This window comes from Myotis myotis, unplaced genomic scaffold (assembly GCF_014108235.1).
Source record: "Myotis myotis isolate mMyoMyo1 unplaced genomic scaffold, mMyoMyo1.p scaffold_m19_p_3, whole genome shotgun sequence".
Classification (NCBI taxonomy): domain Eukaryota; kingdom Metazoa; phylum Chordata; class Mammalia; order Chiroptera; family Vespertilionidae; genus Myotis; species Myotis myotis.
Genome location: NW_023416335.1, coordinates 151,645,790 through 151,658,826, shown reverse-complemented (window position 1 = coordinate 151,658,826; position 13,037 = coordinate 151,645,790). Strand labels below are relative to the sequence as shown.

General features: G+C 42.0%; 1 protein-coding gene across 5 annotated transcripts in view; it reads left to right on the top strand.

Annotated features, from left to right (window-relative positions):
* The first annotated feature begins 7,587 nt into the window (after positions 1 to 7,587).
* Positions 7,588 to 13,037, top strand: part of XPOT (exportin for tRNA) — a 40,166-nt gene continuing 34,716 nt past the window's right edge. Inside the window, exons 1-3 of one of the 5 annotated variants that reach the window (XM_036301626.1) lie at positions 7,588 to 7,972; positions 8,466 to 8,708; positions 11,620 to 11,753. In XM_036301626.1, coding sequence (XP_036157519.1) covers positions 8,681 to 8,708; positions 11,620 to 11,753 — 162 coding nt within the window. In that variant the 5' untranslated portion in view covers positions 7,588 to 7,972; positions 8,466 to 8,680. Of the gene's footprint in view, positions 7,973 to 8,465; positions 8,709 to 11,619; positions 11,754 to 13,037 lie in introns of those variants that run through there. The other 4 variants (XM_036301625.1, XM_036301628.1, XM_036301631.1 and 1 more) reach the window with 4 other exon arrangements.

The window sequence follows — 13,037 nt, the reverse complement described above, 5'->3', positions numbered from 1 at the left end:
ATGAGAATAATGTTTCTAAAGTACTTAGAAAAGGTACCTGAGTACAGAGTATAACTGAGTATAAACACTATGTGAGTGTTTTAAAAATAAATTGAACAAGTATATGATTTCCTGGTACATATATAGTCATTTGGTTCCCCATATACAAAGTAATATCAAATTTTTTGTTGCATGCTAGCCTAACTTTTTAAACTTTATTGGTAAATTAAGGCTCAGGACAAAAATCTAATCTACATGCACACACATACAAACAAAAGAATGGTATTTGTACTTTTTTAAAATTTGCGTTTTTGGTAGAGAAGTGACCAGTGGGCCATAGGTCATAAGAACTCTATACAGATTTCAAACTAGAAATTCCCTTCAATGGATCTATGGATTCCAAGTGTCCCACCTCTCAACTTGAAACTAAAGACAGACAGTATGCATAGAACCATACTTAAAGCTGTAGTAGGTAAATAGAACCTGAATTTTTAAAGGTGTCTGAATTGGTGTTTATACTTAGAATTAATGTATACTGGCTATTTAAGTATCTACAATTAGCAATCAACTAATACATGAAGGAGAGATGTCGTCATAATGAAGTTGAAGGAACCATGCAAATGCTTTGGATTTTAAAAAGCTGTTTCTTTTATTAAATAACTAGAGGCCTAATGCATGAAATTTGTGCAAGGGGCTCGGCCCTCGCAGCCCTGGCTGCCTCGGCCATCCCTCGCAGCCTTGACCAGCCCTCGCAGCCCCAGCTTCATCTGGAAGGTTGTCCAGATGGTCATTTGCTGTTCAGTCTAATTAGCATATTAGCTCTTTATTATATAGGACTCGTGGCCCAGTGCATGGATTTGTATACATTGAAAGGAAATTAATTAGAAGAAATATTTTAATATTGCTATTTGCCGTTTCTCTATAATAAGAGTGTCAGAGATGAAAGAAAATTCAGACATATTCTGTTGACAATGTCACTTTCTTTGATCTTCAGAATGTCAACAAAAACAACCAAATTCATGATCGACAATGATAGATGGAAACACACGTGTGCCATTGGCACCAGCAAAAGCTTTACTAGTATCTGTATTGCGCATGCGTGAGTCAATGTTTATTTTTAAATTGCCAGTGTGCGTCAGACGTACCAGCTGGTCGGTCGGTTGGACAGTCGGATGGACGGGTGGTTGGTCACTTAGCCTTTTATATATATAGATGCTATAATGCTCTGTCCTGCCTCCGGTTTCCTGCCTCACACCTACTTCCTCTAAGAGAAACTAATGAATGGACTAGAACCAATAAAGATAGCTTACCTGACCTACTTTTCAACTTCTTTCTCTGCCAAGAAACCCATAATGAGCGAGCTTTTGATGGAACTAGGCTTAACAAACATTGACGTGAAGCCTAAGAGGAAAATTTCACAAAGGACTTAGTAGTTGTCAGCTGAAAATTATATTATTTTTGGTTCAATTTAATACATTTCACAAATATTTACCCAGACATTATTATCCATAAACAGAATCAGGAAAAGACTTATTTTCAGTCTTCAAGACTTGACTAGTGGTGAGTAAGATAACCACACAAATTTAATACAAAACAAGAACATAGTAAAATATACTAATAACATAAGAATGGTTTAAAAAACAAGCAGGAACTCTCCCTCCAGGGATCATGCCTGCGCCATTCCCGTCCCCGGAGCCCACACATGTATCCCTTGACCTCTAAGGGATTCCATGATATTTTTGCTATGGTCAATAAATTCTTGCTTGCTTTTCTAAACAAAAAACAGCCCTGCTGGCATGGCTTAGTGGTTGAGCGTCAACCTATGAACCAGGAGGTCACGGTTCAATTCCCAGTCAGGGCACAGGCCCGGGTTGTGGGCTCCATTCCCAGTGGGGGGCGTGTAGGAGGCAGCTGATCAATGATTCTCTCTCATCATTGATGTTTCTATCTCTTTCTCTCTCTCTCCCTTTCTCTCTAAAATCAATAAAAAATACTTTTTTTTTTTTAAGCATCCAGGCAGAGCCAGCCCCCAGGCCAGTGCAGAGGACCTTTCTTTCCTCTGTGCTGCCTCCCCTGTGCATGAACGTAAGCTTAATAAAATCTGTCTGGACATTTCTCTGGGATTTCCCCTCAATTTTTATTTTGGGGAGCCCAAGAACCCTAATGCTGGTTTAACAATTGTCTGGTAATACAAGTTGGTAATAAAGAATATTAGAACCAGTGGTAGAAAAATGGGAGGTCATCTTCATAGATCTGAATGTTGAAGCTGTAAAATTAGATAATGACTAAGTGCAGAAAACAGAAAACCTCTTCATTTCTCTAGGTGGGCTAAGAATTCCATTGACATGAGGCATGAACAGAAGAAAAACAAACGTTTAATGGCATGTATACCTCCTGTATACACGGGAGAGACCCAGAAAAACTGAGTAACTCACCAAAATGTTGGACGTTATCACCTTAAATATCCTCAGCTAAAGACAACCGATGTTGGAGGTCAGGAGAATCAGCTATGGGAGGTTCCCAGGAAAAAGTACAATAAAAAGAGTAAATATTGCCTTTTTCATTAGTAAGAGTCCCTAGAGATTGAGTCATCCCCCTTCCTGGTACACCATTAGAAATGGAGATTTCCCTTATATATGTATGCATCCTTTATAAAGGGTAACTTCTGCTTGGTTTTCAGAGCTTCCCAGGGTCTGCTGTTTCTTAAAAAGAACCAGCTTAAAATAATCCTTATGAAAAAGAGACACACCTTTGGGTAACAAATTTGGCTCCCCTACACAGTTATGAGGAAGACATGTTAAGAGAGCAAAAGTAGGAATGCAGTAAAAAAAAACAAAAAAAAACAAATAGTAGTCAAAAAGCAAAAGGAGTTTGAGGATAATATAGGATCCGAAGTCAAGAGAGGAGAGAATTTCAAGGAGGAACGTGGGCCCCCAAGAAGAAATATTTATTTGATGTGAACCCTGAGAAAGAATTTATCTGCTGAGATGGACTCCCCCTGGCCAACCGAGAACCCAAATGTTATAAATGATAAGAACCTAGTGGCCATTTGCTGACAGGGGCTTCTCACGTACTCCATATTCTGGGAAAATGTCAGATTGAACTCTAGGCTTCTTGCTCATTTACACAAATTGAATCAACGGTTATGAGGAAGTTCCTGGCCTGTCTTTTGACCAATGGACTAAGACCTGCTCCCTCAATAAGAACTGCTCTATAATGACTGGGCAGGAAACATGTTACTGACTAATCAGGACTTCCAAACTTGGACCAATCAGAAGTGTACAAATTTGGGTATCTCATTTACATAATATGGACCTAATTGGGAACCTGGTTGGGAACTTTCTCTATGAAAGGCAACCCCCCCCCCCTTGTTGATACATTCCCTGTCAAGGGCATATGTGGGGTTGTGACCTGATCCCTGGTAGGGGGGTCTATGGATGTTGCATTCTCACATCAGTATGTCTCTCTTCCTCTCACTTCCTCTCTCTAAAAATCAATAAATTACTCTCTCTTTTTTTTTTTAAGACAAAAATCCCCTTTTTCTCAGCAGAACACAATTTAGGTTACTCTTTGAATCCGTGTCTCCAGGGCTGCAGCTCCTTTTGTTCAAATGCTTTGTATTCTTTATTACAGTCTAAAATTAATTTTGGTTTACATCTAGAATCAAGAGTCCAGAGTTCTAGCCTACCTTGTAGTAGCTATGTGACTTAGGATAAGCTACTTAACATAGATCCACCTTGGTGTCCTTATCTATAAATTAAAATGATGATGATGATACCAGTTCCATTCCTACAAGATTAAGAGGAACAAATCAAAAAAGATATCTGAAGGCATATTGTAAACCATAATGAAATATGTAAATGTTATCTATATATATAAAAGGCTAATATGCAAAGTGTCCCCTCAGTTCAACTGGAAGACCGGGAGTAAGATCATTTGCTATGACATGTGCTGACCACCAGGGGGCGGCACAGAATGAAGGAAGGCCCCGACCAGCAGCTAGCAGGCCTTGATCACCAACCAGGCCTAGGGACCCTATCTGTGCATGAATTTCATGCACTGGGCTTCTAGTCTATCATAATAATTTCAAGTACTCTGGCAACTGAAAGAAGACACAGAACAAGAACAAAGTTTTATTGTTGTTTTCTTTTTTAAAAAAATACGTTTTTATTGATTTCAGAGAGAGTAAGGGACAGGGAGAGATAGAAATATCGATAGGCTGCCTCCTGTACACCCCCTACTGAGGACTGAGCCTGCAACCCAGGCATGTGTTCTGACCGGGAATCAAACTGTGACCTCCTGGTTTGTGGGTTGATATTCAACCACTGAGCCACACCTGCTAGGTGAACACAGTTTTATTGTTATAGGAAGAACTGATTTAGTACTATAATTCTATGATGTCATCTTCCTCAATGGACCTTCATATGAGAGACAGAGGTTAGGAGCACAGATTCTAAAGTCAGACTGCCGGAAGCTGGTCCATCCTTGCTGCTTGACACAGTCGCTGCAGGGAAGAAACATCTGCATAGCATATGTTTCAAGGGACCTGGCATATATGGCATACTGTTCTTAATATATTTGCTCCCCTACTTAGTGCTATGTGTTTTAACACATTGTTTGCGGGTAGTTTTTATCGCGCGCTAACAGGTGGCGCGGGCCATTTTTGCTAATTTTTTGCGCAAATGGCAACGTTCAGTAAAATTATGATAACTTTAGTTTACATATTTATACGTTACCTGCATTCTACCGCTAGTCTATAAAAGTATTAATACGTGTCCCGCGCTCTACTACACTGGTAGAACATATAAATACGTGAAACGTGTAAACACGTTTCCCGCATACAATGTGTTGACCAAGGTCACCTCTCTGAGAAAGGTTGTTTCCCCAGGTGGGGATTTTTCCCTGGAGTTAGGGATTAACAGGACTAAGGAAGGGAATAAATCAGTAAAACCCCTTAACTAAGTGCCAGGTGGGTAGTTAATCACTTTAACTAAGAACAATCACACTTAAACTACATAATCTTTACTTAGGATAATCTCCTTCAGTCACTTCCTTGTAGCTTAAAAGAACAATAGAGTAGTGACCTTGGAATGGAGATAACAAATGCCCTAACCTTTGGAATAGAATGGATAGGATTAAAATCAACTGGTATAAATACAGATGTAACAGAATAAAGACAGAACCTGGCTGGAGAACCTGGCTAGACTGCTGATCAACTGAACGCTGTCTCCGTGTCATTCCTTCTTCGCCGACTCCATCCACACCTTTGGGAACCCCTGGACCTGCTGGGGCTGGACCCCAACAACTGGAGCCCAAACAGGGACCCCTAGGTAAGCCCCCCCACACTTGGGACTGATAGGACTCCACCGTAGGGTGTTGCAGACCCCCCTATAGAGGATAAGTAGGCTAAGAGGGTGGATAGTACAGAACTTAGATTGAGAAGATGGGCCATACTGAGTCTAAAGAAAGAAGACAGTCCCTCAGCCCTACCTAGAGAGGACACATCATTATTGTCTCCAGCTCAATCTAGGAGCAATTTAGCTATGCCTACTGATCGGAAGGAGAATAATTACGATGAGCCTGATTTCCTTTCACCCCAAGATCAGGAAGATTTAGAGGAGACACCAGTGCAGTATCATAAACATGACCCTTGGGTTTGAATCTGTTGACTGAAAAATAATATTGACTAGGTGTTTTGTCACCAAAAATTATTTATTGGGGTGGGAGGGAAGAAAGGGTTGCACCCCAGTGCATGCAGACATAGCAAGCCACATGCTATGACCTGTTTGCCAAGGGGAAGTTAGAACCATAGAACTTTACTATAAACATAGAGTTCTTCCTGTAGGGTTCTAACCATTCCATATAGTATGAGAACTTCCACAAGCCCCAGTTCCTTCCATAAATCCTTTCCACTGATTTTGTTTGCCTAAAGTTGCAGTTAGACTTTATCAAATCCCAGCTCTGCTACCTAACTTTTATGCACTTCAATTTCTTCATCTATAAAATGGAGATAATGATAGTACCTACCTTATAGAGTTGTTATGAGGACTAATGTCTGAACACTTAGAACTGCTTCTGGCACATAATAAATGCTCAAAAATTTTATTTTAACAATTCATACAAAAATATGCTTTAAGTTAAAATAATTAGTGTTATTTGTCAACATTTTAATACCTGGCATTTTATATTAGTCTGAGATTAGAAACTGCCCTTCATGGTCCAGGTAACCAGAATATGGAATGGTCAAATTTAATATCCCTTTCAGGTCCTCTTCAGTTGGATTTCAAGTGCGTCCTTATTTGTTCTGTAATAATGTGAGTTTATGAAATTGAATGACATTTTTATAACCCGAGGTTCAATGTTACTAGATAAATTGTAGATAAGCTGTTGGTGTGTCAGGACATTTAATATATGAAGTATGTTACATATGAATTTACAAGTGAAAAGAGCAAATAAAATACTTACTTGACAGGATAAGGCAGTGCAATATATTGACCGTATTAAAGACTTCAGAGCCACCCAGTGTTGGGCCTCCATAGTCCATAGTTGACCTACATAGCTAATGTAAGAATCTATGCAAGTATTCACTTATTGAGTTATAACTACAGGCTGGCACTGTACTAGACTCTGAGGATATACTGAAATAGGGACAGGAATCCTAGCCTGACATGCTGAGAAAGAAAATTATAAACTGATGCAAAAGCTATTCGAGATACTTTATATATCAAATGCCTGGTGCAGTGTCACTGAAATGTAGCTGTTAAATTGCTACATTAATTTTATTCTACTTCTTTTTCCATTCCCCCTTCCCAAGTTTTGTTTGTTCTTTACTGTATTCCCAATGACTGCAACCTAGTCTGTATCCAGCACGTATTGAATAGTCAACCATGAAACCTAAATATCAAGTATTTATTGTGCCAAACACCTCACCTTATTGTGTGAGGTTGTATTAACTCAATCCTCACAACAACCCCGAGGTCAGTACTTGAATCACCCTCATTTTACAGATTACTAAACTGAGGTATAGGTTATGTAACGTGCCCGAAACTAAGGTCAACACCTAGTGAAGAGGGCGCTAGGATTCATATCTGTGCAGCTTGAGCCTACACTGCCTCGTTGCATTATTAATAAATCGGTGAATGAATAAGCTAAGTAACAGTACCATAGAAGGAACCTACGAGTAGGGCTTCCTAAGAATGCTCTTTTTCATGAATGACAAATATTATGCTTAAAGTGAAATTTAAATTTTTCACTGCTCATCGGAATAACGTGGGGCGACAAGAAGAGCAATTACACAACTGACTCACACGTGGTTTGCACCACGTCACCCGAATCTCGATACTCTGATCATCCACCTACCAACTATCTAACGAAGTCACTTGTATCAAGCGCTGAGCGAACTCCACTCGCGGTTTGGACTGGAGCAGAAGGAACGGGAATCCGCACCCCGGGAAGGTTTCAGACCGGACGCCTCATCCCGGCGTGCACCACAGGCCCAGGCGACCACGCTTCCAGGCCAGCGCCCAGGAGCGCGTGTGCCACTCGCCGCCCGGAAGCGCCGCGAGCACGTTGCATGCTGGGAGTTGTAGGCTCCCGGCCCCGGCCCGCGGGCTGCGGTCCGCCTTTCATGAGGCTGCTGTCTCTGGCCCGCGCGGCACGAACGCGGGGAACGCGCTTCGCGCTGACTCAGCGGGGGCGGCGGCGTTAGCGAGGCCCTCGCACTCTTTCCCTTCCTGGGCCACCGGCCCCGCCCGCCTGCTTTTGCTAGCGAGCCGGCCCGGCGCCACGCTAGAGAAGGCAACAGCGGGCGCGGAGCGGCGAGAGGCGCTCGGCCCCGGCCATCCCCGTCTCCGGCGTTAGCGCTGCGGCCGTGGCGGAGAACGACGGCGAAGACGCGGGCCGCTCCCTCCGCTCCCTGCGTGCGGCACCGCGCCGTTTCGCTCACCGGCCCTCGGCAGTCCCGGCGGGGAAGCGGGATGGAGTGATAGGGAAGGTGACTTGGGCTCGGGGGCGGAGGGGCTGGGACCCCGCTCGGTCCGCGAGGCTACGTGGAAGTTGGCTGGGAGCACCGGCCCCGGGACCCCCGGCTGGGGCGGGGTGCGGGCCGGGCCCCTCCGCCGCGGGGCGCCCGGAGGCTGGCGGGCGGGGTGGGGGTGGTACCGGCTGTGGCCGCCGCGGAGCGCGCCCCGAGTGCGTGGCTGCGGGTTGCCGGGTGTTTCATCACCCGAACTGCCACGAGGCTTCCTTAGGGGGGAACCGGGGGGAGGGATGGGGACAAGGAGGGTGGGAATCGCTAGGGGCCCCCAGTTTAATCAAAGGGACCCAGCCCGTTTGTAATAGTTGCAGCGTGTCTCACCTGCAGAGGACTGAAACCTGATTGCCCCCCACCCCGGGACAAAAAAAAAAGAGGAAAGTGTTATTTCTGTATGATAATTTGCCAGCAGGGACACGCCATTTCTTCTCGTCCCTTCCTCACAATTCTGCAGGAGCGACGTTTCCTGTAACCAGAAGAAAAAAAGAAAAAGAAAAAAAAGGAGTACTTTTTGAAGTGCTAATTAGTTTTTACTGGGGGTGGAAGTTACGTTTTATTAGAGCGACAGGTCAGCGTGGTGTTGGAGCTGGAGAGATGCGGTGTGTTGGTACCTGAGCAGTCTTCAGGAGGCGTGGAGGCATTCTTTACAGTTGTTTGATTCTTGATTTAATGGCTGCCCAGGAAAAGTTGGGGCTTGGTATGTTCACTAGGTTGCTTACCTTTCTCCAGAACGTTTGGTAGATGCGTAATCGAAGTGCTTATCGGATTGTAACAAGCGTTTCGACGGGCAGGGCTGTGCCATGTTAGAGCGTGTGTTCGTGCACAGCGTTTGGGGTGGGGAGTTGTCACCTTTTCGCACAGGTGGTAACTTTTCGGGTGTTTGCACACAGTAGGTAGTTTACCATGTTTCATTGCACATTGGTTATTATCCAAGTGCCATCTCTATGAAGTGTTCTTTCTGTACTGACAACTGTAGCACGTTTATGTTTCCTTTGGTAGTTTTACTTGCCATGTTTTATCTTAGGACCCCTTGCGTCTTCCCTTCGTAAACTCAGAGTGACTTGATCTAGCTTGAGCAGTTTTTCCTAAAGCTATGCCAAATTCAGGGAATCTCCCCGCCCCCCCCCCCCCCCAGGAATCTTTTATAGGACTTATGGAGTTGTGCTTTCTAGAAACTCAGTTTGTCTTTGATAATCTGTGTATGCATTTTTCAGGGGAATTATCGAATCTTGTCATTTTTGGCGCGAGGGATGGCGGCGAAAGGTGGACGGAGGGGGAACCACTGCCTTTGTGTTTTCCCATCTGTTCAAAATGCCAGCTTACTAGTATGATATGGTAAATCTAGAATTTTCCAAGCAGTTCCCATACTCCACGTGCCTAGCTCTGAATTGTAAATAACCTATTGAAGGCCCAGGCATGCTTTCCCTCATTGAAGTCTTTACAACTCTATGAGGAGATGCACTTTTTCCTGTTTTGTAGAAAGGGCTCTCTCAGGTTTGCTAGCTGTTCACTTGGCCCCAGCTTGAAAATGACAAGATTAGAATACAAATCCAGTTTTTTTTCAAATACAAAAGACAGTCAGTCCTTGCCCTTTAAGACTAATGAGAAAGCTAGTAAGCAAGCAATGACTATCAGCACTTAGGAGGGGCAGTTAATCCAGTTTGGGAGAGTTAGACAATAGGGATCAAAGAAGCCTTGAAAGATGTGACTTCTAAGCTGAATTCTGAAGGACAGGTAGGGGTTAACCAAGTAACAAGAAAAGAGCAGTGTGTGCAAAGATGAAAGGCAGAACATCACTGGCCTTGGGGTTAGGGTGCCAATTGGTGAGGAGTCATTCACAAGTGTTTGGATCTTGATCCTGAGGGCAGTGGGAAGCTACACTGCCTTGCTGTGGTTTGTAAGTGGGACAGTAACCTTAAGGGAGGGGCCCGGCTTGCTTCTTCAAGGCTCTCAGCACATCTCTGTCATTTGATTCAGGCAGACCCAGGGGAAAACAGAATAGTAGGGGTCCTCAAACCTGGATCTGATCCTGGCCTCACCATTCCTTAGAGCAGTGGTTCTCAACCTTCCTAATGCCGCGATCCTTTAATACAGTTCCTCATGTGGTGGTGACCCCCAACCATAAAATTATTTTCGTTGCTACTTCATAACTAATTTTGCTACTGTTATGAATTGTATTGTAAATATCTGATATGCAGGATGTATTTTCATTGTTACAAATTGAACATAATTAAAGCATAGTGATTAATCAATCACAGAAACAATATGTAATTATATATGTGTTTTCCGATGGTCTTAGGCGACCCCTGTGAAAGGGTCGTTCGACCCCCAAAGGGGTCACGACCCACAGGTTGAGAACCACTGCCTTAGAGGCTGTGCTTCCACTGCCCACCCCTTACTCTCTTGCCCTCTTTAGGCTCCGATCTTCGTTTTTTATGATAATTACACCAAGCCAAAAAGAAAAAACCTTTTATTGGGAGTAGCAAGGCCTGGTCCACCTATCTGATAGGTCTTAAGAGAATAAATGTGATTTTCACATTATTTAGAGTTGGTTTCTTGTTTCTTCAAATATTCATTCTATCAAAAACCAAGTTGTCTTTTGGGGTTTATCATTTTCTTATTTGAGAATGTTAAGACACTATTTTGTGAAAAAGTCATTACTTTCTGGTGACTTAAAAATACTCTTAAGGATAGTATTAAGTTATTTGTCAATTTTTATAGCTATTAAAAAACACTTTTTGAAATACATTTCTAAAATTGACTGGGAAGAGCAGTGATCTGTAAAAGGCAGCTCGGCCATTGTTCAAAAGCTAAATTGCCAGGTTTTCGCTCTTATCCCTTCTCTTTACATTTGACTTCTCTTGAAGTACTTGTAGACACTCCAATAAAGGTATTGAACTCTGAGGTCACTAGTTAGCCAGGCATTCTAATTTTTTATTTTGTTTTATTTTTATTGATTTCAGAAAGGGGGGGAGAGGAAAAGAGAGGTAGAAACATCAATGATGAGAAAGAGTCATTGATCTGTTGCCTCCTGCACAGCCCCCATGGGGGATCAAGCCCGAAACCCAGGCATGTGCCCTTGACTGGAATCGAACCTGGGACCCTTCAGTTTGCAGGCCAATGCTCTATCCACTGAGCCAAACCAGCTAGGACTCTAATTTTTTTTAAGCTTGTGATATTGATAAATGGAAGTAGGCAAATTATTAAAATTAGCATAATCTGGATTTGGATTTGTCATTTTTTCATACAATTGTACAATTGCATTTTTAAGTATGTACTGAAGATAGTACATAGCATATCGTAAATTAGATGCTTCTATTTCAAGTAGAAAAGAATTATTTTCTATACTTTACTGATGATCTTGAAAGAGAAGAAAATTTGAGAACCTTAATGGCATACTTTGGATTTTTAGAAGTTATACATTTGTGGAATATTTAGCAGGCTCATTTTTCTGAGACTCTAGGCTCTTTTAGTTGTAATTTGAATAATTTCAAAAGAAGCTTTTAAAAAATCCTTGTGTCTTTGCATAATGTTACTTATTATAATATTCTGGATACGCATCTATTTTAATCAAGTATTGTTTTCTTTCTACTTTTGTGTGTGTCCAGATGTTTGTGGATTCTTCTGTGGGATTAGAGGGCACGTCTGTTGTAATCAGAAAACTCCAAGTATAGCAGCAGGGATGGATGAACAGGCTCTTTTAGGGCTAAATCCAAATGCTGATTCAGACTTCAGACAAAGGGTAAGTTAAGTTGGCTTAATTTTTTAAACCATGTTACCACAGTTTTGCATTAGAGGACTTGAATATAAAGTACATCTGATGATAAAGGTTTAATTTGTGTAGAAATGAATAGAGATAATATAATTTGAGGTACCTGAATATATTCTGAATATAGAAACACTGAGGGGTGTGATTTATTTTCTATTAAGTTGGCTCAACAAGTGTTAAAATCTCATGGGATTCAAGGTAGGATTTTATGTCACATTGCTAATCATTGATAATTATTTTAAAATTGTAATACAAAGGATTGGTTAAGGGACTTTCTGTAGTAGCAGACAAGCATATTTTATTTTCCCAGTGCATGGCTTGGTCTACACAAGTGGTTTAACCCTTGCATTAGTGATATTTAACATCCTTGTTTAGTCCAGGCAGACATGTAAATGAGCAGTTATGATATGCCATGTCCTAGCTTAAAGTGATCACATGTCAGGAATCCAATATGAAATAATGCTCGGATATTTGGGTTAACATTAACAATTAAACATAATGTAGTCTACACCTATAATTATGACTATAGTTGGATGATAAAAGAAACATCTAAAGAACAAGCCTATAATTAAATATTTCAAGATGTGGGCAGTTTGAGTCTAGGATAAGTGGAAGGAGAGTCATTTTCTTTCTTCATTCTACTTCTCATAGGAAAGGATATCTTTTATAATTTTAAATGAGGTTAACAATCTCATTAAATGTTAGTTAGCACTTTTACTTGGGCTTTTAAGCAGAAATTTTTTTTTTTTTAATATATTTTATTGATTTTTTACAGAGAGGAAGGGAGAGAGATAGAGAGTTAGAAACATCGTTGAGAGAGAATCATCGATCAGCTGCCTCCTGCACATCTCCTACTGGGGATATGCCCGCAACCCAGGTACATGCCCCTGACCGGAATCGAACCCGGGACCTCTCAGTCCGCAGGCCGACGCTCTATCCACTGAACCAAACCGGCTTCGGCAGAAATTTTTTAAAATACGAATTTTTATTGAAATTAGAGAGAGAGGAAGGGAGAAGAAGAGAGAGAGACATCAATGAAAGAAACATCAATGGGCTGCCTCCTGCACGCACCCCTAGTGGGGATTGAGCCTGCAACCGGATCATGTGCCCTGACCAGCAATCAAACAAACCTCTCTGTACAGGAAACAATGCTCAACCAACTAAGTCACACTGGCCAGGGCTAAGCAGAAATTTTCTTAAGTAGTAAAAAAATTTCCAGTACTTTGTAACATAGCGCCTATGCATGCCCCTGCTGTT